This window comes from Pelecanus crispus, chromosome 5 (assembly GCF_030463565.1).
Source record: "Pelecanus crispus isolate bPelCri1 chromosome 5, bPelCri1.pri, whole genome shotgun sequence".
Taxonomy (NCBI): domain Eukaryota; kingdom Metazoa; phylum Chordata; class Aves; order Pelecaniformes; family Pelecanidae; genus Pelecanus; species Pelecanus crispus.
Window position 1 is genome coordinate 43,095,549 of NC_134647.1, and position 24,753 is coordinate 43,120,301.

Consider the following 24,753-nt stretch of genomic DNA (forward strand, 5'->3'; position numbering starts at 1 on the left):
AGGTAATAGGAAGAGAGTGGGGTTCCATATAATACAGATATGGCTTGCTGTAGGTATGGGAATGAGGAGCATTAGAGAGCTGGAGTATGTCTGCTTGAATCTTCCTTCCAGTGATACCTCTGCACACATGCACATATACTCTGAAGAAAAGAGATTTGAAGTGCACTCAACATGGGAAGCATTTGGGGAACGGCGCTCAAAGGGCATACAAAGTGAATATTGCTAGATGTCTTTAGGAGAGGTTTTCCATGTCTTTCTGCATTTCTGCAGTGGTCTTGTGCCATAGCAAAGGATTGGCATATATGGAATTTAAAAAACATCTGTGTGGTGACAACAGGAGTAGTAGTGTGGTCTGCAGCTTACCCAGAAAGCCTTTATTTTGCCTTATACCACTGCTGCAAAGCTGAAGTCTAGAGATTACCTGGTCCTAGAGTGCCTTATGATATGGAAGCATCAACAGAGGATTGTTTCCTGTACATCTTTCTCTTGTTTAGCCTTCTTTAAAAGGGATGAGTTTTTGAGTAAGTCTAATAATAAAGTTGCTTGGGGCTAGTGGAAGGGCAGATCTCAGTGGAGGTGGATCTGCAACAAAAGGGAAAGCTCAGCTGGGACAGTGCCAGTCTTCAGTTATCTGTATATTGTTAAGAGCCAGAAATTCATGAAACTGTTAGCCAGAGTGTCTGGACTGTAAATGCTGGTTTGAAGCTATCCAGGGTGGCATTTTCAGAAGTGGTGGCTGGTTTCACCTGACACTCGGCTGCAGGGTCTGCAGATACAGTTGTTGCATAAATATGTGTGGATCTGACTTTTGTGCATGGACCCTGTCTGATGCCAGGGGGATGTCCTGTATTCTGAAATGTGCCTTGGTTTTCTGGTTGTGTAAACATTTTGGAAGTTCCCTGAGTGGGAATGATAAATTATTTGCATGTGTGTGTGTTGGTGACTGTAAATTTATGAAGCAGTGATCTTAAAACATGCATTAAAATGGTGCTGTGTAGGCTTTTCTAATATTTTTTCTCCACCCAAATATCAAATCAGGGAGGAGAAAAGGCATGTGTGGCTTGCGACAGGCATGCAGTGGGGCACTGATGCATTTGCTTGTTGTCCTTTTTCAGATGATAGATGTCTTCTTCTTCCTCTTCCTCTTTGCTGTGTGGATGGTGGCCTTTGGTGTGGCCAGGCAAGGCATCCTGAGGAAGAATGAGCACCGCTGGGAGTGGATATTTCGATCTGTCATCTACGAGCCATACCTGGCTATGTTTGGCCAGTACCCTGATGATGTTGATGGTACCTGTTTTCTGTGGGAAGCTCTCCTGGGTGGGTGGAAGGCTCTGTCCTTTCAGTGGTTATCCAGTCCTGTGTTGACCTCTTTCCTCCAAGCAGCAATAGGGCAAGGTTTTATGTCTGATGGGGAGGCGGGAAAGGAGGCGGCCACATGTATTGTGGTCAGTGGCAGTACCTGGGTCTGGAACCAACAGAAAGAGGGGGAGAGGGCTCACCCTTTGCTCTCATCTCTCACTCTGAGGTACCACCTACAACTTTGACCGCTGCACCTTTTCTGGGAATGAGTCCAAGCCCTTGTGCGTGGAGCTGGATGCCAACAACCAACCCCGCTTCCCAGAGTGGATTACCATTCCCCTTGTCTGCATTTACATGCTCTCAACTAACATCCTTCTTGTGAACCTGCTTGTGGCCATGTTTGGGTATGTAATAAAGGAGCAATCACTTGCTTGTGATCTCTGTATCAATATCCCTCTGAAAAAGGGAATGAAGTTGTGGAAAATGGCATGAAGCCAGGCCTTAGACTCTGCCTGTGTCTTTTGCAGAGGAATTGCTGGGAGCAGTCTGGACAGGGTTCCCAGCTTGAAACAGAAATCTGAAGTTAAGGGTGTGGTGGGGGAAGATGAACAAAGGCAAGGTTATTCAGCATTTCTCACAGCAGTCTGATTAAAACTGGTACAGTGTCCTGGGGAAGGATTGCTGCCTGTTCTTTTACTATTTCTCTAAGCATCCTTTGCACAGTGGGCTTAGTACAAACCCCTTGTCCTGGTTTCGGCTGGGATAGAGTTAATTTTCTTCCTAGTAGCAGGCATAGTGCTGTGTTTTGGATTTAGTATGAGAAGAATGTTGATAACTCACTGATGTTTTTAGTTGTTGCTAAGTACTGCCTATGCTAGTCAAGGACTTTTCAGCTTCCCATGCTCTGCCAGGTGCACAGGAAACTGGGAGGGGGCACAGCCAGAATAGTTGATCCAAACTGACCAAAGGGCTATTCCATACCATATGACGTCATGCTCAGTATATAAACTGGCGGGTGTTGGCTGGGGAGCAGCGATCGCTGCTCGGGAACTGTCTGGGTATTGGTTGGCGGGTGGTGAGCAATTGCATTGTGCGTCACTTGCTTTGTATATTATTATTATTATTATCATTATTATATTGTTATTATTATCATTACTACTTTATTTCAGTTATTAAACTGTTCTTATCTCAACACAGGAGTGTTTCTCACTCTTACTCCTCTGATTCTCTCCCCCATCCCAACCCATTGGGGTAGGGGGAGTGAGTGAGCAGCTGCGTGGTGCTTGGTTGCTGGCTGGGGCTAAACCACGACACCCCTGTGGTTCACACAGGGGGTGATACCTGGGTCAGTGCTTTACCAAGTATGAGTTGCTGCACAACTGACCTTGCTAGACTGAATAAATGAGTTGTTAACGCAGTCTTTTTGTGAAACTGTGGTTTTATTAACCAGAACTGATGTGTGGTGATGATGGGTGTGTTACTGCTCTGGTGGACCTGCTATTTATTTTTCTGACTTATACTGCAGGCAATGGGCTGCATCTCCTTGGGACATATAAAAGGACGTTGTCCTGAAAAATGCCATCACCTCTGTTTTTCTATGGCGATTTATCTGTCTGTGGGTTGACCAGTCAGGAGGCCTATCCTGGCATCTTGTGAGGTATTACACCATGCAGATGGATCAGACACTTGAAATGTGGTGCTGGTAACTGCTGACCTTATAACATAGCCAGCACTGAATTGCCAAATAAAAACGGTGGCTGTTGTGCACATTATCAAATATATATTGACTACATTGGGAGCAGCAAGAGCAGGGAAAAGTTTCCTCAGCTTCTTCCAGAAATCTTTACTGTTTACACTGCAAGCTCTGACACAGAGTTGAATTAATAATGGAAAGTCCTTCATATCAGACTTCAGAAGTGAGACAGGAGGGCAACACACTCCGGATTTGTGAATGCAGTTAGATCGGTGCTGTGACTCCGTTCTCCTTCCCAGCCCTGCTTCTTTTCTGCTTTACACTCCCTTGCAGCATAACAAAAATACTTACAACCCCTGGGCATCATTCTTGAGGTCCACTATGTTTATTTTTGCTTGTTTTGATGGTACTTTGTCAGTGACAGACTTGGCAGGAATTTGCTTTGGCAACAGCAGTATTTGCAGGAACTGCTAAGGACTCTTGGTTTGCCTCAAGAGCTTCTCCCTTCTGAATGCCAATGCCAATTTTTCCTGGCCTGAGATAAGATGTATTAGTGTGATAAGTTTAGAACCCCCCAGCTTTGGGATTTACTCTCCCCTCTGCTCTGAACCTTTTTCCCATGCTGACCTGGGCTCCAAAGACAGTCAGAAATACAACTTTTGGCAAGGCAGCATATCTATTTATTGTACATGTGTTTTCCTGAGCTTCACAGGACCTGGGGACAGTGCTTTACACTCCCTAGAAAGGGTGAAAGCAATTCACATTAACAAAGGAAAGTATAGCAGTAAGCCAGCTCTACCCTAGAAGCTTTTGATATTTGTTACAACACTTATTTTAACAGCACCTAATGGTAAAAGTTCTGGTTTATACAGTTATACCAGTAAAAGCCTAGTTTTTGCCAGTTCAGCTTATTTTGTGGAAGGACCCAGCATGAACTCTCTAATGACACTCTCAGAGCTTTGCATAGCTCATTTGAACAACAGACTGAATGATTTGATCAAGCCAGGAGTGCTGCATTGTACTGAACTCAGGAAGCCCAGTGGGCAAACAGCAATCCCAGGTGTTTTTTTCTTGATGCAGTTAGAAACGTGTGAATCTGTGATGGCTCTTCCTAAGTCCAGTGTGTACACCGTATTTGTCAATCTTTCCTGATGTCTATTAGACACCAGTCCAATCAGTGTCTCTATATGTTGTAATTACAATTATATATTAATTTTAACCGCAGAGAATCCAGCTTTTTCTTTGCATCCAGTATGCATTAGCTAAAAAAGGATGGATATTACTTTTTAGATACTTCTGAAATTCAGGATTGTATTTATCTCCTAAAACAACAGATAATTTCCACCAGCTGAAGGTTTTAGCTTATCTCGTGTAAGGGTCTGTTAGGATCTCAACAGATAAATTTTGGAAATACCCATCTGCCATTTAAAGTCAGCAATGAAAGGTCAGGCAGTCTGTGAGCTGTTTGCTCTTGTGGTTGTTGCTTTGCTGGGTTCATACAGCGCTTAGTATAGTAGGTTTGATCCATGCCTGGAGCATTCTTAATGCCTCTACTAAAAATCTCAGGAGCTTTTAATTTTTTGTAAATATTCTATTTTTAGGGTTTTTTTTTTTTTTTGCTTAGAAAGAAGTTAGCTGATGAGTTAATGAGACACAGCATCTTGCAAAGAAGCATCCTGTTCTCATGTGTCTAGGCTGGAAGAAAATTGCCTAGAGCAAGTATGTGGAGTATTTTCTCCCGGTTCCTATTTTTTTCAATTTATTTGTAACTTCAGGGGGGGTTCCTACTGTCTTAGCTCCTCCTGTTTTCAAATTTTTCTGTAAAAAGGAGGACAAACCCACTAACCTCCTAATCAGTAAAAATTACCAGCTCCAGGATGACTTCACAAAAACATGCTCTGGTATAATAAAAAGAAACACTGTGTTACTTGGCTCTGAGATGGAGTTCTCTGGTGAATAATTAATGCTGTATGTATTTCCTCTTTCTTTGCCTGTTAGTTACACAGTTGGATCAGTACAAGAGAACAATGACCAAGTGTGGAAGTTTCAGCGTTACTTCTTGGTACAAGAATACTGCAGTCGCTTAACTATCCCCTTCCCTTTCGTCATCTTTGCCTACATATTCATGGTGATGAGGAAATGTTTCAAATGCTGCTGTAAGAAAGAAAGTAAAGAGCCATCTATTTGTTGTGAGTAGGATTATTCATTACTGCCTAGAAGTCAGCTCTGTGGCAGGTGATATCTTCCATGATATGGTGTGCTTAAACCAGGCAGCTAGTGTTCTGGGAAATTTTCAAGGGCAATGTAGACCTTGGAGGAGGTGGAAATGAGAGCAGCTCATTCATGTTCTCTGTCAAATGCAAAACCACTGTGTGGCTGGAAATCTCTTTGATAAGATTCCAATCAAAGCCTCTGGCTGCTTCTCAACCATAGTCTTCCTTCAGTACTCAAGGTGTGCGCTCTTTGGGGTGTGGGGAATTACATTCCTAACTCCTTATGCTAAAACTCCAGTTGAGCATTGTTGTGATCCCCACTTTCCAATAGCTTTGGTTTTGGTCTGATTACAGAGCTTTTGTGTTCTACTGTGAGACCTGCTCTGCTTGAGTACTGTGCAGAGTTATACAGTGCTTTCTTGTCTGAACCATTTTGAGGCAGAATTACCTCATGTATGTAAATCAATTAAGTCTTCAAATCAATCCTATCAGTTTAGGGCTGCCTATGCTGCTTCCTAGCTTTGAAAGGTTTGGGGTTTTTTTTTTTGAGCCCTGAATAAATTCATCCAGAGCCTGCAGCAGCTGAAAGTCATCTTCATGGTCTGCATGAAAAATGTAAACCATCCCATTTGTCATAGTGCATCCCTCCTGCACTGCTCCCGAGTGGCAGAGATCCCTGATCTTGCATGCTCTGAATGTTTAGGTAAATTGTACAAGAGGTGGTATTAGTCTCTGCTTGCAACTCTGCCTTCTGGAATTGCATTTCTTTTTGTCCGTCCATTACAGTCTGCCAGCTAATACAGCTAATAGCTACTAGGGAAGCTTAGTAGTGCACAATCATCTTCAGAGACTCTTCTGCCTGCTGGTGAGTGACTGGAAGAGAAAGCAGAGTCTCCTGGCCAAATGGGCAATCTGCCTCAAAAATGCAGGATTGGCTGAATCAGTCCTCTAGCTATTTCCCTCTTATTTACTCTGTCAGAAGGCATAGATATGAATTGTTTTAACAAGCTTTTTTCCCCCAAACAAATGGAATGTTTTCTCTTTTTTTTTTAAGTGCCATTCAGAAGCAGATGAGATAGGATAAGTTAATTGACAGACTTATTCTCATCCATCAGCAACCTGACTGTTGCCCTGCAGCACAGGCTGGATTTGTTATTAGTTTAAGAGAAAGATGCCTGCTTTGGGGTATAAAATTCCTTAGCACTGACTAAATCATTTTGGCTGTCCAAATCACTGTTTGGTTTCCTTGCTGGGGAGGTTGTTTAACTGCAGATATTTCTGCCCAAGTGGTAAACTGTTGATGCTGCAGTTCTAAAAGCAAATGAAAGAATTAATTAGAGCCAGAATATCATTGTGGTTGAGCTGGTGACAGGAACCGAGAACTGCATGGAGAAAGCACACTAATGTATTGACTATTGCAAAATCCTGGCTTCCCCACTTAACTCTTATGGAAATGGTTGGGATTCATGTGCTTAAATGCCTGTTGATATCTGGGAGAACAACTGAGGCTGTGTGAGGTCAGAGGAGCACTGACTAGAGGACATGGGACTTCAGTCATTTGCCAGCTATGGGCTTCTTTTGTCTTGGCTAACTTTTTTTATTAAAACCCATGTGGTTTGTGCTGTCCTGTTGGAACAGGATAAAATGCAGAAATATTATGCTGGAGGACTTTTCCTCAAAGTGGTTTGCTCTGTGTCACTCTTTAATTTACAGCATCAACAGGAGATGCTTTTTAGAGAAGACAATTCTTCATCATCTTGAAATGTTTTAGTTCAATGATAAGTCATACAACATGGTTCTTAACATGTGTTACTCTTAATGATCCAATATGGGATAATGTAGAAACAAATGGAAAGCTTAAACCCAGATAGGAACTTTCTGGAATGACCTATGCCTGTTGAAGCAGCTGCCATTTCACAAAGCACCTGCATTAACCAAGACTCAAAAAATTCCAGAAAGACTTTTGAAGCTTGTTGGGGTTTTTTTGTTCATATTTTCTTTTTTTAACCAACTCTGGTTGCCAGGAACGTATGGCAAAACGCATTAATGTCATGTTTATCAGAGCTGTGTTACAGGTGGGATGTGGGGCTGCGAATGCTCTGGATGCAAGGAAGAGATTCATTAGCCTCTGAATGCAAGCACTAACCCAGCCTTTTTGCATCTTAGCATTGGAAAGACAAATTAACTGAATCTAATTTTGTTGGTTTTCTTCACATACATTTTCCAGGCTCAAAAAATGAGGACAATGAAATTCTGGCATGGGAAGCTGTCATGAAGGAAAACTACCTTGTCAAAATCAATACCAAGGCAAATGATTCATCAGAAGAGTATGTCTGCCCTTCTTTGTCTTCATTCTCTTAACTTTCTGTTGAATATTTTTAGTGAAGGCAAGTTTTCAGCAGCTCTAAAGGTTTGCAAACTAATGAGTAGATAAATAAACTCAGCATAAATGTGCCATTTCTTCTTAAGTAAAATGATGGCTTTTTTGTCAGCTGCTGCAGACTGTCTTCAGAAATAATTGATTGAGCTGGTAAAATGCTAATGGCAATATTGCAAGGGTTATAATGCCATATTATGCACACCGTAGCTGGGTAGTTGTATTAAACACACTTGTTCCAAATGTCTGTCACAGTATTTCTCAAATTATTTCACCTTTCTGTACTTGAGTCTTTCTATTTTACCACCAGAGGAGAAAATGTTGTCTTCCTGTAGTGTTTTGAGGTCTTATTGTGGAAAGCAGAGCTATAGCTGACTAGTTTTGTAAATTTATGCAGTTAACAGAGAATATTTAGCATTAGACATGGAATATCAAGTATTTCCACAGCATCAATCTATACGGAGGTGTGTACTTAATAGCATGAGTAGGAAAGACCTCTGGAGAGGGGCAGATGCTATTTGGAATAATGGTATTGGAAGGTTGGTGACTTGGACTACTCTTCTTTGACTGCAGAGCATGACGCTTTATCTTTGGGACCTGTCTCAGTGTTTTCAGAGTAATATTGTAAGAGGAAAGCGAAATATAAAGAAAGCCAGAGAACAGCAACAGTAACCTGCTGTGTATGATGGTGTAATTTTGTAGCTAGCTTTCAGCAGCTTGAGTATTTCCTTAAATCAAATGTAAGGGAAGAGCTGATAAGAATGGATAGGAAAGACCAGAGTCTTCCATGTCCTTATGCCCCTGCTGTGGATATTGCTGTCTGCAAGTACGTGTTTATGTTAAAACTACCCAGAGGCACTTGGCATTGGAAAAGAAAACAAATACAAAAAAATAGCTTTTATACTGGAAGCAGAATTGTCTTGACAAGGAAAATGGAATAGTACAGTACTAACAATAATTCATATGTTAGTTAATATACTTGTAATAAAACCAATACCAAACCACCTGCCGTCCTGCCTTCTTGGCAGGTTGAAAGACTGGTGTTCCCAAGCAGGAGCATCTGCAGACAATCTGTTTTGTAACTGACCTCCGACTACATGCAGAGGGCAGTCTTCTGACAGCTTCAGACTCTGTAGTTGCCTTAGCTCCACTCTTTGGCCAATGATGAGGATTATATCTCTTAGCTCCAGATAGACTTCTGCAAAGCAGTTCTGCACAGTTTTGCAAACGGGGGAGGTGGGTTAGCCAAGGCTTCTCTAATACCTGGGCTCAGCCTTCTCTGTGTCCTCTTTCTGTTTTCAGAATGGTGCATCGATTTAGACAACTGGATGCAAAGGTACTTGGGTTTCAGACTTCTCTGGGGGATGTCTCTCTCTCTGGTAAAGCAGGTAGTGGTCCCCGAGGAAAATGAGGATCACTGAAAGTTGTGTGCAGTCTATTGCCAGGACCCCATTTTAATTGGGCTTTTTTAATGTGCTCCTTTGCACCTTTGATTCCATACATAGCTTCATATTGTTCTGGAAAATGAAGTTAAAAGATGCTTGCTTAGCATTGAAAAAGTGTTTATAAGTATTCCTTACTGGATGGAGTACAAGTAAAAATAACTTCTATCTTATAAAACTGCAATATTCTGCTGTGTAACAGGCCCATGGAACACTGATGGGAAGAAGGGGCATTACACACTTAGAGTATGCCCTTCTCAAACATGTGTTCTGTCAAGTTTAGCCTCTAGTGCTGAAGAATGAGGTAATTAATCCTACTTTTTTGTTTGTTTAACCTCTGCTTATAAAATGACATGGCATTTCAGATATATTGTGGGAAGCCTGGTGGTGCTTCAGATAGCAGAGGCAACACCTGCTATGTAAACAAATGATGCTCCATACATATTGCAGGGTAGGAAGACTTTTAATTACAATTAAAATGACCAATCCTCATCTGATTCACAGAAACATCCTGTGTTGAAGCAATATAAAACTACCAATCTACTAGAAAGCACGTCATTATGGGAATTGTCATACAAGTATACTTTTTATGACTGTGATACTGAAAAGACTGTAATAATGGGTATTTTTTGAGGGCTTGATTGAATTATGTATTTTCCCTCTGAAGTGGGGCGTTGCTTTGGTGTGAAGAACAGGGTTTTTAGAAGTCCAAGGGTGAAAAGGCCCACACATACTTCAAAATGCTTCTTTTGATTGCTGTCAAATAATTTAGATTACAAAATAATAGCTTGCTTTCAAGACTGAAATGGAAATGGTGAGCAACTGAGTATGTGTCTAGTGATGCTCCTCTTAAAACTGAAAAGAAATACGATAACTTTAATTCTCTACTGAAAAGTAATACCCAAATTGTACCTCATATTCTGTGAGGGAATACCTTACAGCAAGCTGTTTTGTCTATTCATGCCTTCAGCTTTAATGACAGAAATGTACTGAGGTCAGTGCTAAGGAGTAGTGCCCCTGAGAGCAAGGCACTCCAGGGATATCTCACTGGCTCTCACTTGAGATGATGTCCTAAAAACAAGTCTGAGGATGTGACTGAGTCCTAGGCATGAGCCTTGATCATGGAGTAAACTTTTCTTTAAACTTGATGCAGATGTCCTGAGGAATAATGGACTTCAGTTACAGCGTGGGGAGGGTTTGAAGGCAGCTCCATGTGTCAGAATGAATGCTCCACAAAACTCCACGGATCTGCAATCTCTGCTTTGAAGGAGCACAAAGAGATGGCGTATAGATGGGAGCTTGTAGCTGTCATGATGCCTGCTTGTTAACTAGGTGAAATACATATGCATTAGGGCTCACTGCATTAATTGCATTGATGAAAACTGTAATTGTGAGTGTCCTTTCAAGCACTGTTGCATTTGGTATAATATTTGGAGAGGCAATTACTTGTTACTCATATTACTTATTAGCATTGCTTTCCTGTGAAAAGCAATATTAACACTGCTTCATTTGCTGCCACAGTGGGACTGCTGAATAAAAAGTGCAGTCAGTTATTGCTTTCAAAGTAGTGGCTGGCGTCCACAGGGTAGCCAGGGAGGCAGGAGTTCAGATAAGGGGTTTTATGCCTGTTGTTGCTGATGATGTACGGTATTTTCTAGGATATGTAAGTTCTAGGGTATTTTAAGGTACTTACTACTGCTTGCTTGTTTTGTTCTCTGCCTTTCCCTTCATCCCAAGCTGCGATCATCTGCTGGAATGAGTTAGATTGACTTTATATAAACAACGCTTTTTTTTTTTGCTTTTTTTTTTTAATTCTTAAGTTCTCTGATTTGAAAGGCCTGCTGAAAGAGATTTCCAGCAAAATCAAATAAATGCAGCTGAAATACAAAAGCAGCTACGTGAGCAGGGTAAGCCCTTTTTAAATCCATTCTCTGACTTGAGTAAGTTTTCAGCATCTGTGATGTTAAATTCGTCTATCTCTGGAAGAAGAGCTAGTATTAATTATTGATGCTTGTATTGATGTTGTCTAATATTGGAAAAGAAATAAGAGCTAAATTCTCTTCCTCATTTGTTTCTTCTGAAAAATTTAATTTTCCATCTGGTGTTTCTAATGATTTTTGGCAGGGTTTAAAATATCTTATTTTGCTCCCTTGCCTTTGAAAAACTGTGAATAACCCAAAGTTATTTTAGTTGTCTTTGTGCTGGAGGTCCTCTGGAAAATTAGGAGCTGCTGTGCTGGATCCTTTACAGTTGGTTCATTTTAACTCTGAAGTTAAAAACCAAATAGAAAAGAGAGAATTGTGGGTAGGAATAAGGTTTATTTTCCCATTGTCAAAGTGGGGCATTATGTTGAATCACTATAGCCTTCCTGTGTCCTATACGATAAACTGCAGAGTGAAGAGTTGATCCAATGTCTCCAGAGCTGTCGTTCAGTGTCTGGTCGTGAGCGTTGTGTCCTTTTTCATCAAGTTCTGTGGAAGAACTGGGTTGGTTCTGGTACCCACAGGTACCAGTGGGATGTGAAAGCCAGGCAGAATATTGATGGATGCAGAGAACGCCTCTCTTCTTTAAAGACAGCGGGTTAAGAAGGGTTGAACAAGGGAAATCTGGAAATTACTTGATCAGCCTCAATGTTAGAGCCTGGCTCCTTCTCCCATAGAGGGTTTTTCTGCAAGATAGCTTATACCTGTGCCAAACGTTCCTGAATCTGTTGTCTCACCATTTTTTCAGGGATAATTTCATATTCACTTGACCTGAAGTTCAGTTTAGTTATGGATGACTTGCAACCACCTAATAAAATCTACAAGGATTACCAGTTACTGGGCATTTTCTTGGATGCAATGAACTCCAAGTCACCTAGAGAATAGGCTGTAGAGTAATGGAGCTCTGGAGGTCATCTAGTCTGTCCCTACTCAAAACAGCACCAGCTCATATCAAAGGTAGCTGAGTTCGGCTGAAAAATAGGTTGCAATTCATTGAGAACAAATGCAAATTTTACAGTTACCTGGGAATTACTGGCTACACAGGCACAAAATGGGGGGAAATCTGATGAGACAGCAGTTCTCCAGAAAAGTGTCTGAAATGGAATATTAAATAGCTAGTCTGTTGTCTGTGAGATGTATGAAGTAATCCTCCTGCTGCTTATAGTGCAATGAATCCTCTGTTGGGTACAGCATCCAGTGTTAGCACTAAGCTTCAAGGAAGATGATGGAGTGGATGGAGAGTGTTCAGAACAGTGACAAGAGGAACTGAAATTCCTAACAACATAATCTGTAGAAAGGAGTGAATGAATTATGGTTAGCTAGCCTGGGAAAGAAAATACCTGTTTATGATGGAGCTTGTGGAAATGACCTCTCATTATATATAATCAGTGCCTTGAAAAAATGGAGTCCCTTTCCAGTTTATTCCTGATAAACTATCGAGATGGCACCCCAGTTGTGACCAAACTGTTTTGCATGTGAGCTGTCCTGACTCTGAAGCTGAGCCTTGGCAGTCCACAGTACTAACCTCATGGTGTGAACAGAGAGGTTAGTGTCTCACAGGAAGCAGATGTGTGTATTATACTAACTCATCTGAAAGGGAGTGCTTGCATCTGTGCTGACCATCTTCGATATGAGATGCTGCATTGGCCATTCTAGGTACTTTGCATGCAGGTGTTTCATTTGCTTTCACCTCCTGACATCTAGCATCTCTGCTGCTCTGCTAAGACACCATGTTCTGGATGGGGGCTGCAAAGAGCTCCTTGATCCCCAGTGCTGCCCAAGACATCTAATTTTCCGAGCTGATGTCACGAGGATGAAAGCAAAATGTTGAGGTGGGCTAGGAGTTCGACTCTAAAATTTTTTCTTTTGCTCACACAGGTACCGATTCATCAAGAATAATTTCTCTGAGCTGGCAGTAACCACCAAGCAAATGGTAACTGATCTGCCAGAGTGGCAATGTCTCAGCAGGAGTTACTAGGATTTTTTGGTTTGGGTGGGGATTTTTTTTGATAAAACAGCACTTTCTGCTTGTGCAAGGTGATCGTAAAACATTAAGATGACTGTTTATCTCCTGGCAGAACTCCCATGTTACCCAAGCTCTCCTTTTTCCTCATCTCCCCTGAAGTTCAATGGCAGCAATTAGTCCTTGTCAGCTGCTGTTAAAAAGCACTCCTAATTCCAAGTGTTCTGCTGCTGCTGCCAAAATCACTTTGCTTTTCAATTTCACTCAGAGGGACTTGGGTTTCCTTTAGCTACTAATCGCTTGTCTTAATGAATCAATCTTGCTTCCCTTTCCTTCGTGTAGTAGCCAGATCTAGCTTGTTAGTTGCATGGTCTGTCTGTCAGACCTGCTGAGGGTCTGTAATGCTGGCATGCCAGAATACAATGTATTTCAGCATCATCCCCTGGAGGAAAGACAGCCTTTAGTCCAACCATGCACCCACATCTCAGGCTCTACATGAAACAGTGTGGACTTCTTCCTGCTCTACCTGGAACTGTGCGGCAATGCAGAAGGTCAACTATTACAACCCTGCATGGGAGAGACTTCATCTAGAAAGTGTTTCCAAAAGCCTCATGTGCGATCCTTGCTTGTTCCTTTTGTGATAATTTGTATACTTGGAGCGTTGCAATTAATTTTTTTTTTCTGACATCTGTTTGCAGATGTTTGCATTTTGAAATGGAGAAGAGATTGTTGGCCAGCTTTAAATATCGTGATGCTTGCTATGGTGGCGTTGCTCTTTCTGCTTTCTGTCTAAAATAGCAGCTGAATCTTGTGGCATTTTGTGTGGTATAACTGGGTGCATTGCCAACTGAAGGGAAACAACTACAAATGACATTTATTTACCTTGCAAAGCATTGTATCTGTCTTCATCCCCAGTGTCTAGGAACAATTGATTTTTGAAGGTTTGGGTATTTTCCTTTTGCTGGCAATAGCTGTCATAGTCCATATACTTTACCATGACTTGCAGCTAGTCTGAGGGCTGCCAGGCAGAATATGTGGGTGCTTACATGACTGCCACATGAGGTCTCCATAATTAGGTAGATGGAGAGAGAGTTTCTGCTGAAGCAGAACACTCCCCAGGTGAGTCACCTTGACCAGTGGAAATACAGCCATCTGCTGCCTGGCTAGAAACCAAAGCCTGTGTGCAGGCCTGCCTCTGCACAATAGCATGTTCCAGTCCATGTGTGCTGTGAAAACTTGTTGGTCCAAGACAGTGAAGACAAGACAGGACCATTTTGTGTGTTTTGGTGTTTGCTTCAGTGTAGGGATATGAAGCGCTGTTGTACGTGGGGAATGTTCCTACTTTAGGATGCAGCTGATTGAGGTGCTGCTTACTGACTGAGGAGGCCAGCACATGCATGCATTGTTTACTGAATCTGCTGCTCTGCTTGTCTTTGTAGCTGAAAATGGAATAGTTTTACAGGGAAAACTGTGATGAGTTGTTATCAGAAAGGTTACTGCTCTCTTTTTGCTGCTTCACATTACCTAACTTTTCTGTATGCTGTGCATTACATGATCCTGGGGGATATAGCACTACTAATAGCAGCGTTACTTGTTTATATGTGGAAATATTTGTGTTTTCCTGTTAAAAAGTTTATAAAGGATTCAGGCTTTCATTGACTTCCGTGGCAGTTAGCTTGCATCATAAATTATTGAGATAAGTTTCCTTTCTAGAAATTATTTTTTCCTATGTCATTTGTATGCCTTGAATGTGAAAATTGTGCTTTTAGTTCATTCCTTTCATATATAAAACCTGCAGTGTACTTGCCAGCAGCTCTAGTGATCTGTTCTCTTGTAAAATGGTGAATGTAACTTTGAACCAAGTTCTGAAAATTCAAAACCCTGGAGTCTGTCCCTGCCCACTGCTGCAGCCCATCACTGCCAGCCTGCACCCCACACCCACTCCCTTCTCTCGGGCGTGCGGCCCCACAGGTTCTTCTCCAGGCTCCTCTCCCTCCATGAGCCCTGGGGTGCTGACGGAGGCCGGGCCCAGCTGGGCTTTGGCAGCAGGGTGGCACTGCAGCTCCTCGGGGAGAGTCCAGCCCTCTGCTCCCTCCAAACCCTGGCACCAGCCGGCTGCTGGCTGGGTGTTGTGGGTGCCCTGGCAGGGAAGGCCAGTCCTGGGTGCAGGGGGAGAGTCTGCACCAACCCTTCCCTCCATCCCCTTGCGCTCTCTCCAGCTGGTGCAAGACAGCAGCAGAGCAGATGAGTACCTGCAACAGTCCCTGCTCTACCTGCAGAGCCCACAGGAGTCCCTGCGAGAGGCGGCCATCAGGTTCATTGGTGAGACACAACCCCCCCACACACACCCCGGGGTCCCTCCCTGCCCCACTGCAGCTTGGCCCCAGCCCCAGCTGCTGCGCTGGCAGCAGGAATCGGCCCAGTGGCTGCAGGGCCAGGGCACCCACAGGGCTCCCTGCTGCCCTCTCCCACCCCTGCCCTTGGGCGCCATGCTTGGGGAAGGCCCCGGCCTCAGCCCTGCCAAGGGGAGGAGTGCTGCTGGGGTTAGTGGGATTTGTGACAGGCTGTGCGTGCCTGGGGTTTGTGGGGCAGCACGTGAGGGGTCAGCAGGAGGAGAAGCTCCAGGTCATCTGTGAGGGTGTGTGAGGGCAGTGGGGTGTCAGCGGGGGCTGGCAGGGAGGAGGAAAGACCCTGGGCAGGGAGCTGCAATCCCTGCCCCGGCTGGGGAGGGGTCTGCTCCCTCTGTGGATGAGGGGCAACATGGGCAGAGCAGAGAGAGATTTCAGGGTCACATGGGGTATTTGTAGCCAGCACCTTCTGGCTGATCCTGTTGGCCTCCGCTCCCTCCTGGCCATGGGAAGAGCTGGGTGGGGTGGCCCTGGCAGGAGGGGTTCCTGGGGTCCCTGCAGATCCAGGTTCTGACCTCAGCTCTGTTCCTCTCTGTCCCAGCCCTTCGAGGCATGAAGGATGACACCAGCTGCTCCATCTCAAACCTGGTGGCTCAAACCCTGTTCGTCCTAAGAGCTACAGAGAGAAATTCTTCTTCTGGATTCAGAGTAGCAGTGCTCCAAGAACAGCTCCGGAGGGCACGGAGGAGGAGACCTTCTCTCCCATGCACCAGCTTTCTGTGCTGCTGGAGCTCTGCACAGAGCTGACCCTGGGCACAGCTGAATGTGTGCAGAAGGCTGGGTGGCTCCTGGCCTCTCCTTGCCCTCCAGACAGCTCCAGCCCTCAGGCCCTGCCCATCCCCTTTGCCGGCTCCCAGGTCATCCCTCCGCTTGGCTTTCCACAAACAAACAGCCTGGCTCCTTCACCTTATCTGTGTGTCTTTTCTTTGTGGAAACAAAATGGCAGAAAACTTGGGCCCTGAAGCACACAAGCCCTGGTCTGGCCTTTCTTTTGCCCCATGTGTGCAGAGATGAACAAGGGCAGTTCACGGTGGAAAGGTCCTCCAGTAGGGTCAGTCCCTGTTCTGAAGGTTCCATCACCTTCACAGATGCAAGAGGATCTTTCTCCATCTGGCCTGGGTCTCAGTGCTGCAGAGGAGAAAGCTGGCAATGGATTTTAGGAGAATGGCCTTCGCCACTCGGGGACAGGTGGGTTGGGGTGCTGAGCAAGGGGATGCTGGCTTTGGAGAAAGAAGTTATGGAGCTTTATTCCTGTTGTTCTCTGCATATTTCCTAAGCGTTCATTGCTGAGAAGAACTGCTGTTTCATCTCCTGCCCACCCCTCCACCAGCTGGTTGGGGCCACCATCTCAGACAGCAGCTGGAGCTGCAGAGAGCATTAATTGCCTGGGAGTCCACCTAGGCTGCTTGTTCCTGGCCCATTCCTCAGCTCCTGCCTTGCTGCTGCAGGGATCTGCGGAGGGTAGGGCAGTCTCACCAAAGGGTGACTGAGGACAATTCTGAGGAGACAGGTCCTCCCCCTGAGCAGCAGCCACCCCAGCTCCCCAGGGCAGTACCACAGAGATGAAATCTCTCCCAATGCAACTTGTACCCATTGTCCCTTGTCTTCTCCATGTGGCTCCTTCTGAAGAGAGGGCCTGCACCCTCTTTACAGCTACCCTTTAAGTACTGTGATTGAGGTGTGTCCCCTCCAAGCCTTCTCATCACCAGGGGGAAGAGACCTAACTCCTTCAGTCTTTCCTGCAGGTGCTGACAGGCACCCCATCTAGCTGGTGGCTGTGCAAACCTACGCAGAAGCTTAAGGTCTCCAGGGAGGTAGAAAGGCTTATTAGGCAGTGCTTCCAGGTTGTTGGAAGCCTGGTGGTAGAGACCAGGCGAGGGCTGTGCTCTGCAGCAGACAGGAATCAGCTACCTGGCCAGGATAGCCTGGGGTGAATGGAGGTGGCCACCCAGACAGAGCTTTCTGTCAGGGAAGCTGCTGTCCAGGTGGAGGGCTGCAGAGACTGCACCCTCCCTCCTGGGTGGAGGAGGGTGGAAACTCCACCTGTGCAAGGTGTGCTCTGGTGGAGTCACTCAGGCAGTGGGTGGATGAGCTGCAGGACAAAATTAGGAGACTATGCTGTATTAGGGGGGGTGAACAAGAAATAGAATATTATTCAAGGCTTTGCAGGAAGAAATACTAGGGGCCTTTGGCACTGACCTCCAAGGACCACCAGACAAAAAGCTTCAACAGTGAACAGACAGCACCTTGGAGAAGGAGATGCCATGGTCTCTGGTGATCTGTGGGATCAGGATATCACTTCACTCCTCTTCCTCATATGTACCAACCAGCAACAGATACGAAGCCTTAGCAGCGGACAAAACCAATGAGCAAGATTCACAGGGAGAAACTGTACCAGCAGCACATACTGAAAGCTGCAAACGGAAGCATTGAGTGCTACTAGTGGGTGACTCTGCTGAGGGGCCCTGAGGCACCCATCTGGCAGCCTGATATACAGTCAAGGGAAGTTTGCTGCTTGCCAGGAGCCAAGATCTGGGATGTCACAGAGAGACTGCCACAACTGGTAAAAAACCACAGACTACTGTCCCCTACTTCTTTTTTTGTGTGGGCCAGCACAACCTGGTCTTCACAGGTGACTTCAGTTACTTGGACATTTGTTGGGAAAACAATAGAGCTGTGTACAAGCCATCTATCAGGTTCCTGGAATGTATTGGGGACTGTGTCCTGCTACAGATACTGGACATGCTGACTAGGAACAATGCATTGCTAGATTTACTGCTCACAAACCAAGATGACTTACTTGACAACATAACTACCAATGTTATCCTTGGATACAGCAACCTTTATCCTTGGATAAAGCATTGTGGAGTTTAAGATCTTGCTGAGCACGCTGAAGACCATTAGTAGAACAAGGACCCTGGATTTTAGAAAAGCCAACTTCACTATGCTCAGAGCCCAACTGCAAGGGATTCCATGGGAAGCATCCATGGAGGGCAAAGGAGCTTGTGAATGCTGGGAGCTATTCAAGAGCAGCCTCCTGAAAGCACAGGAACAGTCCATCCCCTACAAAGAGAAAGGAAGAAGGGAGAACAAGAGACCACCCTGGCTTTATAATGCGTTTTGGGTGTGCTTGAAAGCAAAAAAAGAAACATACTGGCTGTGAAAAGGCAGCCAGATAGCAATTGAGGACTACAAGAACCTTACTAGGGCATGCAGAGATGCAGGCAAGAAGGCTAAGGCTCAGCTAGAAAATTGGCCAAAGATGTCAAGCATAAGAGAGGGTTTTTGAGATACAGAAGCAGTAAGCAGAAACGCAGGAAAGATGGAGACCCATTACTAAATGTGGCAGGGAAGCTAGTTACTAATAATGCTGACAAGGCAGACATTCCCAATACCTTCTTTGCCTCTGTCTTTATCGGTGTAGCTGGACCCCAGATCACCCGGTCAAATAGCTATGATAATGCATGTGTTGACCCACCAGTAGTTGGAGGACGGGCTGATCTGCGGGCTTTTGCAAGGGCTCAACTGACATAAATATATGGACCTGGACAGATCCACCCCAGGGTGTTAAGAGAAGTGGCTGACATTGTTGCAAGGCCACTATCTATAATATTTGAAAAGTTGTGGAGATCAGGGAATGTCCCTGATGTCTGGAAGAGAGCAAACGTCATACCCATCTACAAGAAGGGCCCATTAGTCTTACTCAGGTCCCTGGAAAAGTAATGGAACAAGTCCTCCTAGTTGGGGAGAGCAGTAGATGTTGTTCACCTGGACTTCAGCAAAGTGCTTGACACTGTTTCCCACAGCCTTCTCCTGGACAAACTGGCAAGAAACAGACTGCATGGGTGGTCTGCGAGATGGGTAGGAAATTGGCTAACACGTCACATTCAGAGGGTGGTAATGGTTTTTACTCAGGCTGGCAGCCTGTCACAGGTGGGGTCCCCAGGGATCAATGCTGGGCCCTATGCTGTTCAACATCATGGATGATGGGATTGACAACATCCTCACCAAGTCTGCTGATGCCACCAAACTGGGTGGTGCAGTGAATACGTCAGAAGGGAGAGCCATTTTACAGAGAGACCTGGGCAGGCTGGCCGAGTGGGCTAGCACGAACAGTACGAACTTGAACAAAGACAAGTGCAAAGTCTGGCACCTGGGACAGAATAGCCAAGGAGCCCAGTACAGGCTGGGATCTGTGTGGCTGGAGAGCAGCCTTGCTGAAAGGGACCTGGGGGTCCTGGTGGACAACCAGCTGAACATGAGTCAGCAGTGCGCTGCTGCAGCAACAGGCCAATTAGATCTTGGGCTGCATCCGCAGGGGCATTACTAGTAGAGACAGATGCATGATCATCCCACTCTACTTGGTGCTTGTCAGACACCACCTGGAGTAGGGGCAGCATGGCAACGTTGGTGGTGAAATCGATAGCCCATCTCAAGTGCATGTACACCAATGCACGTAGTATGGGCAACAAACAGGAGGAGCTGGAAGCCCTTGTGCAGCAGGATAGCTATGACATAGTGGCCATCACAGAAACGTGGTGGGATGACTCTCATGACTGGAGTGCTGCACTGGATGGCTATAAGCTCTTCAGAAGGGATAGGCAGGGAAGGAAAGGTGGTGGGGTGGCTCTGTATGTTAGGGAGTGTTTTGACTGTATAGAGCTCGACACTGGTGATGATAAGGTCAAGTGCTTATGGGTAAGGATGAGGGGGAAGGCCAACAAGGTGGATGTCCTGTTGGGAGTCTGCTATAGACCACCCAACCAGGATGTAGAGATAGATGAAGCGTTCTACAAGCGGCTGGCAGAAGTCTCGCAATCGCCAGCCCTTGTTCTTGTGGGTGACTTCAACTTGCCAGACATCTGCTGGAAATACAACACAGCAGAGAGGCAACAGTCTCGGAAGTTCCTGGAGCGTGTGGAGGATAACTTCCTGACGCAGCTGGTAAGCGAGCCTACCAGGGGAGGTGCCTCACTTGACCTGCTGTTTACAAACAGAGAAGGGCTTGTGGGAGATGTCGTGGTCAGAGGCTGTCTTGGGCTTAGCGACCATGATATGATAGAATTCTTGATTCTTGGCAAAGTAAAGAGGAGGGGCAGCAAAACTGTTACCATGGACTTCCAGAGGGCAGACTTTGGCCTGTTCAGGACGCTGGTTGGGAAAGTCCCTTGGGAGGCAGTCCTGAAAGGCAAAGGGGTCCAGGAAGGCTGGGCCTTCTTCAAGAAGGAAGTCTTAAAGGCGCAGCAGTGGGCTGTCCCCGTGTGCCGTAAGACCAACTAGCGGGGAAGACGACTGGCCTGGCTGAACAGGGAGCTTTTGCAGGGATGTCATGGTTTAGCCCCAGCCAGCAACCAAACACCACGCAGCCACTCGCTCACTCCCCCTACCCCGATGGGATGGGGGAGAGAATTGGAGGAGTAAGAGTGGAAAAGAACCACTCCTGGGTTGAGATAAGAACAGTTTAATAATTGAAATAAGGTAAAAAAAAATTAATAACAGTATAATAATGATAATAATAATAATATACAAAGGAAGTGATGCACAATGCGATTGTTCACCACCCACCGACCGACACCCAGACAGTTCCTGAGCAGCGATCCCTGCCAATGTGACGCCCATCTACAAGAAGGGCTGGAAGGAGGTTCCAGGGAACTACAGGCCTGTCAGCCTGACCTCGGTGCCGGGGAAGATTATGGAGCAGTTCATCTTGAGTACACTCAACAGGCAAGTGCAGATCAGCCAGGGGATCAGGCCCAGCCAGCATGGGTTCATGAAAGGCACGTCCTGCTTGACCAACCTGATCTCCTTCTATGACCTGGTGACCCACCTGGTAGATGATGGAAAGGCTGTGGACGTCATCTACCTGGACTTTAGCAAAGCTTTTGACACCGTCTCCCATAGCATTCTCCTTGGGAAGCTGGCATGTCATGGCTTGGATGGGCGTACTCTTCACTGGGTAAAAAACTGGTTGGGTGGCCGAGCCCAGAGGGTAGTGGTGAATGGAGTTAAGTCCAGTTGGTGGCCCGTCATGAGCAGTGTTCCCCAGGGCTCTGTTTTGGGGCCAGCCTTGTTTAATATCTTTATCAACGATCTGGATGAGGGGATTGAGTGCACCCTCAGTAAGTTTGCAGATGACACCAAACTGGGTGGGAGTGTCGATCTGCTGGAGGGTAGGATGGCCCTGCAGAGGGACCTGGACAGGCTGGACCAATGGGCTGAGGCCAACTGTATGAGGTTTAACAAGGCCAAGTGCCGGGTCCTGCACTTGGGTCACAACAACCCCATGCAACACTACAGGCTTGGGGAAGAGTGGCTGGAAAGCTGCCTGGCTGAAAAGGACCTGGGGGTGTTGGTTGACAGCCGGCTGAACATGAGCCAGCAGTGTGCCCATGTGGCCAAGAAGGCCAACAGCATCCTGGCTTGTATCAGGAATAGTGTGGCCAGCAGGAGCAGGGAAGGGATTTGTCCCCCTGTACTCGGCACTGGTGAGGCCGCACCTGGAATACTGTGTCCAGTTTTGGACCCCTCAATACAAGAAGGACATTGAGGTGCTGGAGCATGCACAGAGAAGGGCAACAAAGCTGGTGAAGGGTCTGGAGCACAAGTCCTATGAGGAGCGGCTGAGGGAAATGGGATTGTTTAGTCTGCAGGAGGCTGAGGGGAGACCTTATCGCTCTCTACAACTACCTGAAAGGAGGTTGTAGTGAGGTGGGTGTTGGTCTCTTCTCCCAAGTAACTAGTGATAGGACAAGAGGAAATGGGCTCAAGCTGCATCAGGGGAGGTTTAGATATGTTAGGAAAAATGGCTTCACAGAAAGGGTGGTCAAGCATTGGAACAGGCTGCCCAGAGAGGTGGTGGAGTCACCATCCCTGGAAGTGTTCAAAAAATGGTTAGACATGGCACTTTGGGACATGGTTTAGTCTAGTCTACCCTTAATTGGTTTAGTGTGGACTTGGTAATGTTAGGTTAATGGTTGGACTGGATGATCTTAAAGGTCTTTTCCAACCTATGATTCTATGATTCTATGAGTAGTGTCCAGTTCTGGTCTTCAGAATTCAAGAATCCCTGCCCTTGGATAAGCCACAGTCAGAAATCAAACAAAATGAGACCAGAGGCAGAGGACCCTTCTAGTCTGTCTTGGACATTAATGCAGAACAGCTGAAGACGTAGCTGCTGCTTCTTCCTCCACTAGTATTTGGGGTTTGCTGACACTGGATCTAAGCCAGGTTGTGCTCCATTGTCCAAAGAATGTTCAGCGCAAGCATGAAAAATGCACAGTGGAGAGACCTGGATCTTGCTTAAAAGAGCATCCTGTGGGAATAGGGATCTGGTCTCTGTCACTGAGAACAGATGGGTTTTGCTGTCATGACTGGAGGCAGGAGTTCAGAGATTTGAAGATGACAGCAGCTAGCTTGTGTTTGCAGAGGGCCTGGGGCTTTAAATCTGAACCTACACCCGGAAAAACACTTGGAGAAGTAAGAACTAGAATGCCTGTTCTGAAAGGACTGTAAGTAATTCAGTTTTGCTAGGGTTTAAGTGTGTGTTTGTTTTCCCCAAGAAAAGTACTAATTTGGGTAAATCCCTTTGCAGGAAAGGGAGTTGCTTCCCAAGGAAAGTGCTTCCCAAAAAGTTCCCAGTGAGTTAGGTACAAATGTCTCTTTTTGGATCTCTCTGTGGTCCTTCTACTCCTGCTGGCCCATTGCACTTCAGCGAGGGGCAGGGGAAAAAGCAGGCTTGGGTTCTCCCTGCAGCTGCAGAGACCAACTCTAAACGTGGTCCATCCCAAACACGTGCCAGCAGGGTCTGTTACCCACCTTTCCGCTGAGGTCTGAGCAGGAGCATCTCTGCCCAGCTGAGAGCCCCAAAGCAAGGGGGGCACACAACCCCTGTCATAACAAATCCTGCCGGGTGAAATGACTGCTTTGTTGTCAGTGAATTATTCAACATTAAATACACTGTCATGGTGACTGGCTAGCTCCTGGGATATGGTCAGTTCAGTACAGTAGTGAGACCTGTGGATTACCTGTGCCTTTACCCATGCAAGCACATCTTGTCTATTTAGGCTGCTTTAATCCATAGCAATATGTATTTGCCTAGCTTTTGCTGCTATGCCGCAAGAGGTGATGGTTCTATCCTGCTTTTTACTTCCCTTACACAATAATCTAAGCTGGGGATGCATAAATTTAGTGTCACGATATTCTAGTGCCTGATGTCTCTAGACTTGTGCCTCCTCTCCTGTGCAGATGGAGATGGTTGCAGACAGATGGAGAGTTAGTCACAGCCTCTTCCTTGGTGGAAGGTGCTTTGGCCCAGAGCCAGCACAGAGCTGAGGTGCATGGGCCATGCGTCTTGGAGAGTCCTCTGTATGGCACCCACTGATCTTGATGTGTCCCTGGCCTCAGGAAAGGGTTGGAAGGTTTGACTCCCAAAGCTTCCTGCTGATTGGCCCTTTCTGTGCATCTTGGAAAGAATGAGGTAGGCATTTTTGGCAGCTGTTACTGTTGGGCATTAGCAGACCTTAAAATCGGGGCATGTTCTTGAACAAGCACAGCTTAGACATCCTGAAAGGAGGTGGATGCCGTTTGCTCTTCTCTTTTGATATGTGAGGGTTTGTCTGGTTTCAGGATGACACTAGACTATTGTGGGTATGTGAGGGGGTACTATGTGTACACAAATTGGCCTTTAGACAGCCAGTCCTGTCACCCTGGGTCCCAGAAAAACCTCCTAGTTGTCCTCCATCCACATGTGGATGCTGGTCAATACTGGGCTGTCCTGGAAATTGAGGCAGCTGATTTTAAGCTTCCATGTGTACCTACACATCAAGCACAACAATGTTCCTTCAGATATCCTTCAGGATATACCTGTCCTGCTGGGTCTCCTCTGACCTGATGGATGTTTTCCACATCTTGTGATATAAGTTGCTTTCCTGTGGAAATGTCCTACATCTGTTCCCAGGGGTGGGGGCCCTGGTATGGGATGGAGAACTTCAGGAATGGGAGGATGCATCATGGCCCACTGCTGATATTCGAGGCTCCTAGAGGAGCGGGCAATGCATGAGGCTGTGTGTCTTGGTCAGGAGGGATGTGTGTGCTGCTGGAGCCTGCTCTAGGAATATCAGAACAAAAGCAGTGCCTGGGTGTTACAAATAAGCCAGTCTGTATTTCCTCACAGAGGAGGTGGCTTACATGTTTTTGCCCCTGGCTGTCTCCTGCTTTTCCATTATTAATTTGATTTAAAACATTGATATGATACTGTCTCAAGGCAAATTTGTGTCGAGTTATTTTTCTGCATCCCCAGTATAAGTGGGTAGTAGCTCTTGCTTTATGCTATTCCTATTTTTTTTTTGTGTAGGTTATTAACATATTTCCAATAACA

General features: G+C 45.7%; 1 protein-coding gene across 3 annotated transcripts in view; it reads left to right on the forward strand.

The window, feature by feature from the left end:
* Positions 1-10,895, forward strand: part of TRPM8 (transient receptor potential cation channel subfamily M member 8) — a 48,234-nt gene extending 37,339 nt beyond the window's left edge. For all 3 annotated transcript variants that reach the window (XM_075710346.1, XM_075710347.1, XM_075710348.1), the window contains 6 exons: positions 1,116-1,287; positions 1,526-1,703; positions 4,991-5,181; positions 7,433-7,532; positions 8,885-8,918; positions 10,845-10,895. In XM_075710346.1, coding sequence (XP_075566461.1) covers positions 1,116-1,287; positions 1,526-1,703; positions 4,991-5,181; positions 7,433-7,532; positions 8,885-8,918; positions 10,845-10,895 — 726 coding nt within the window. The remainder of the gene's footprint in view (positions 1-1,115; positions 1,288-1,525; positions 1,704-4,990; positions 5,182-7,432; positions 7,533-8,884; positions 8,919-10,844) is intronic.
* The last annotated feature ends 13,858 nt before the right edge of the window (positions 10,896-24,753 follow it).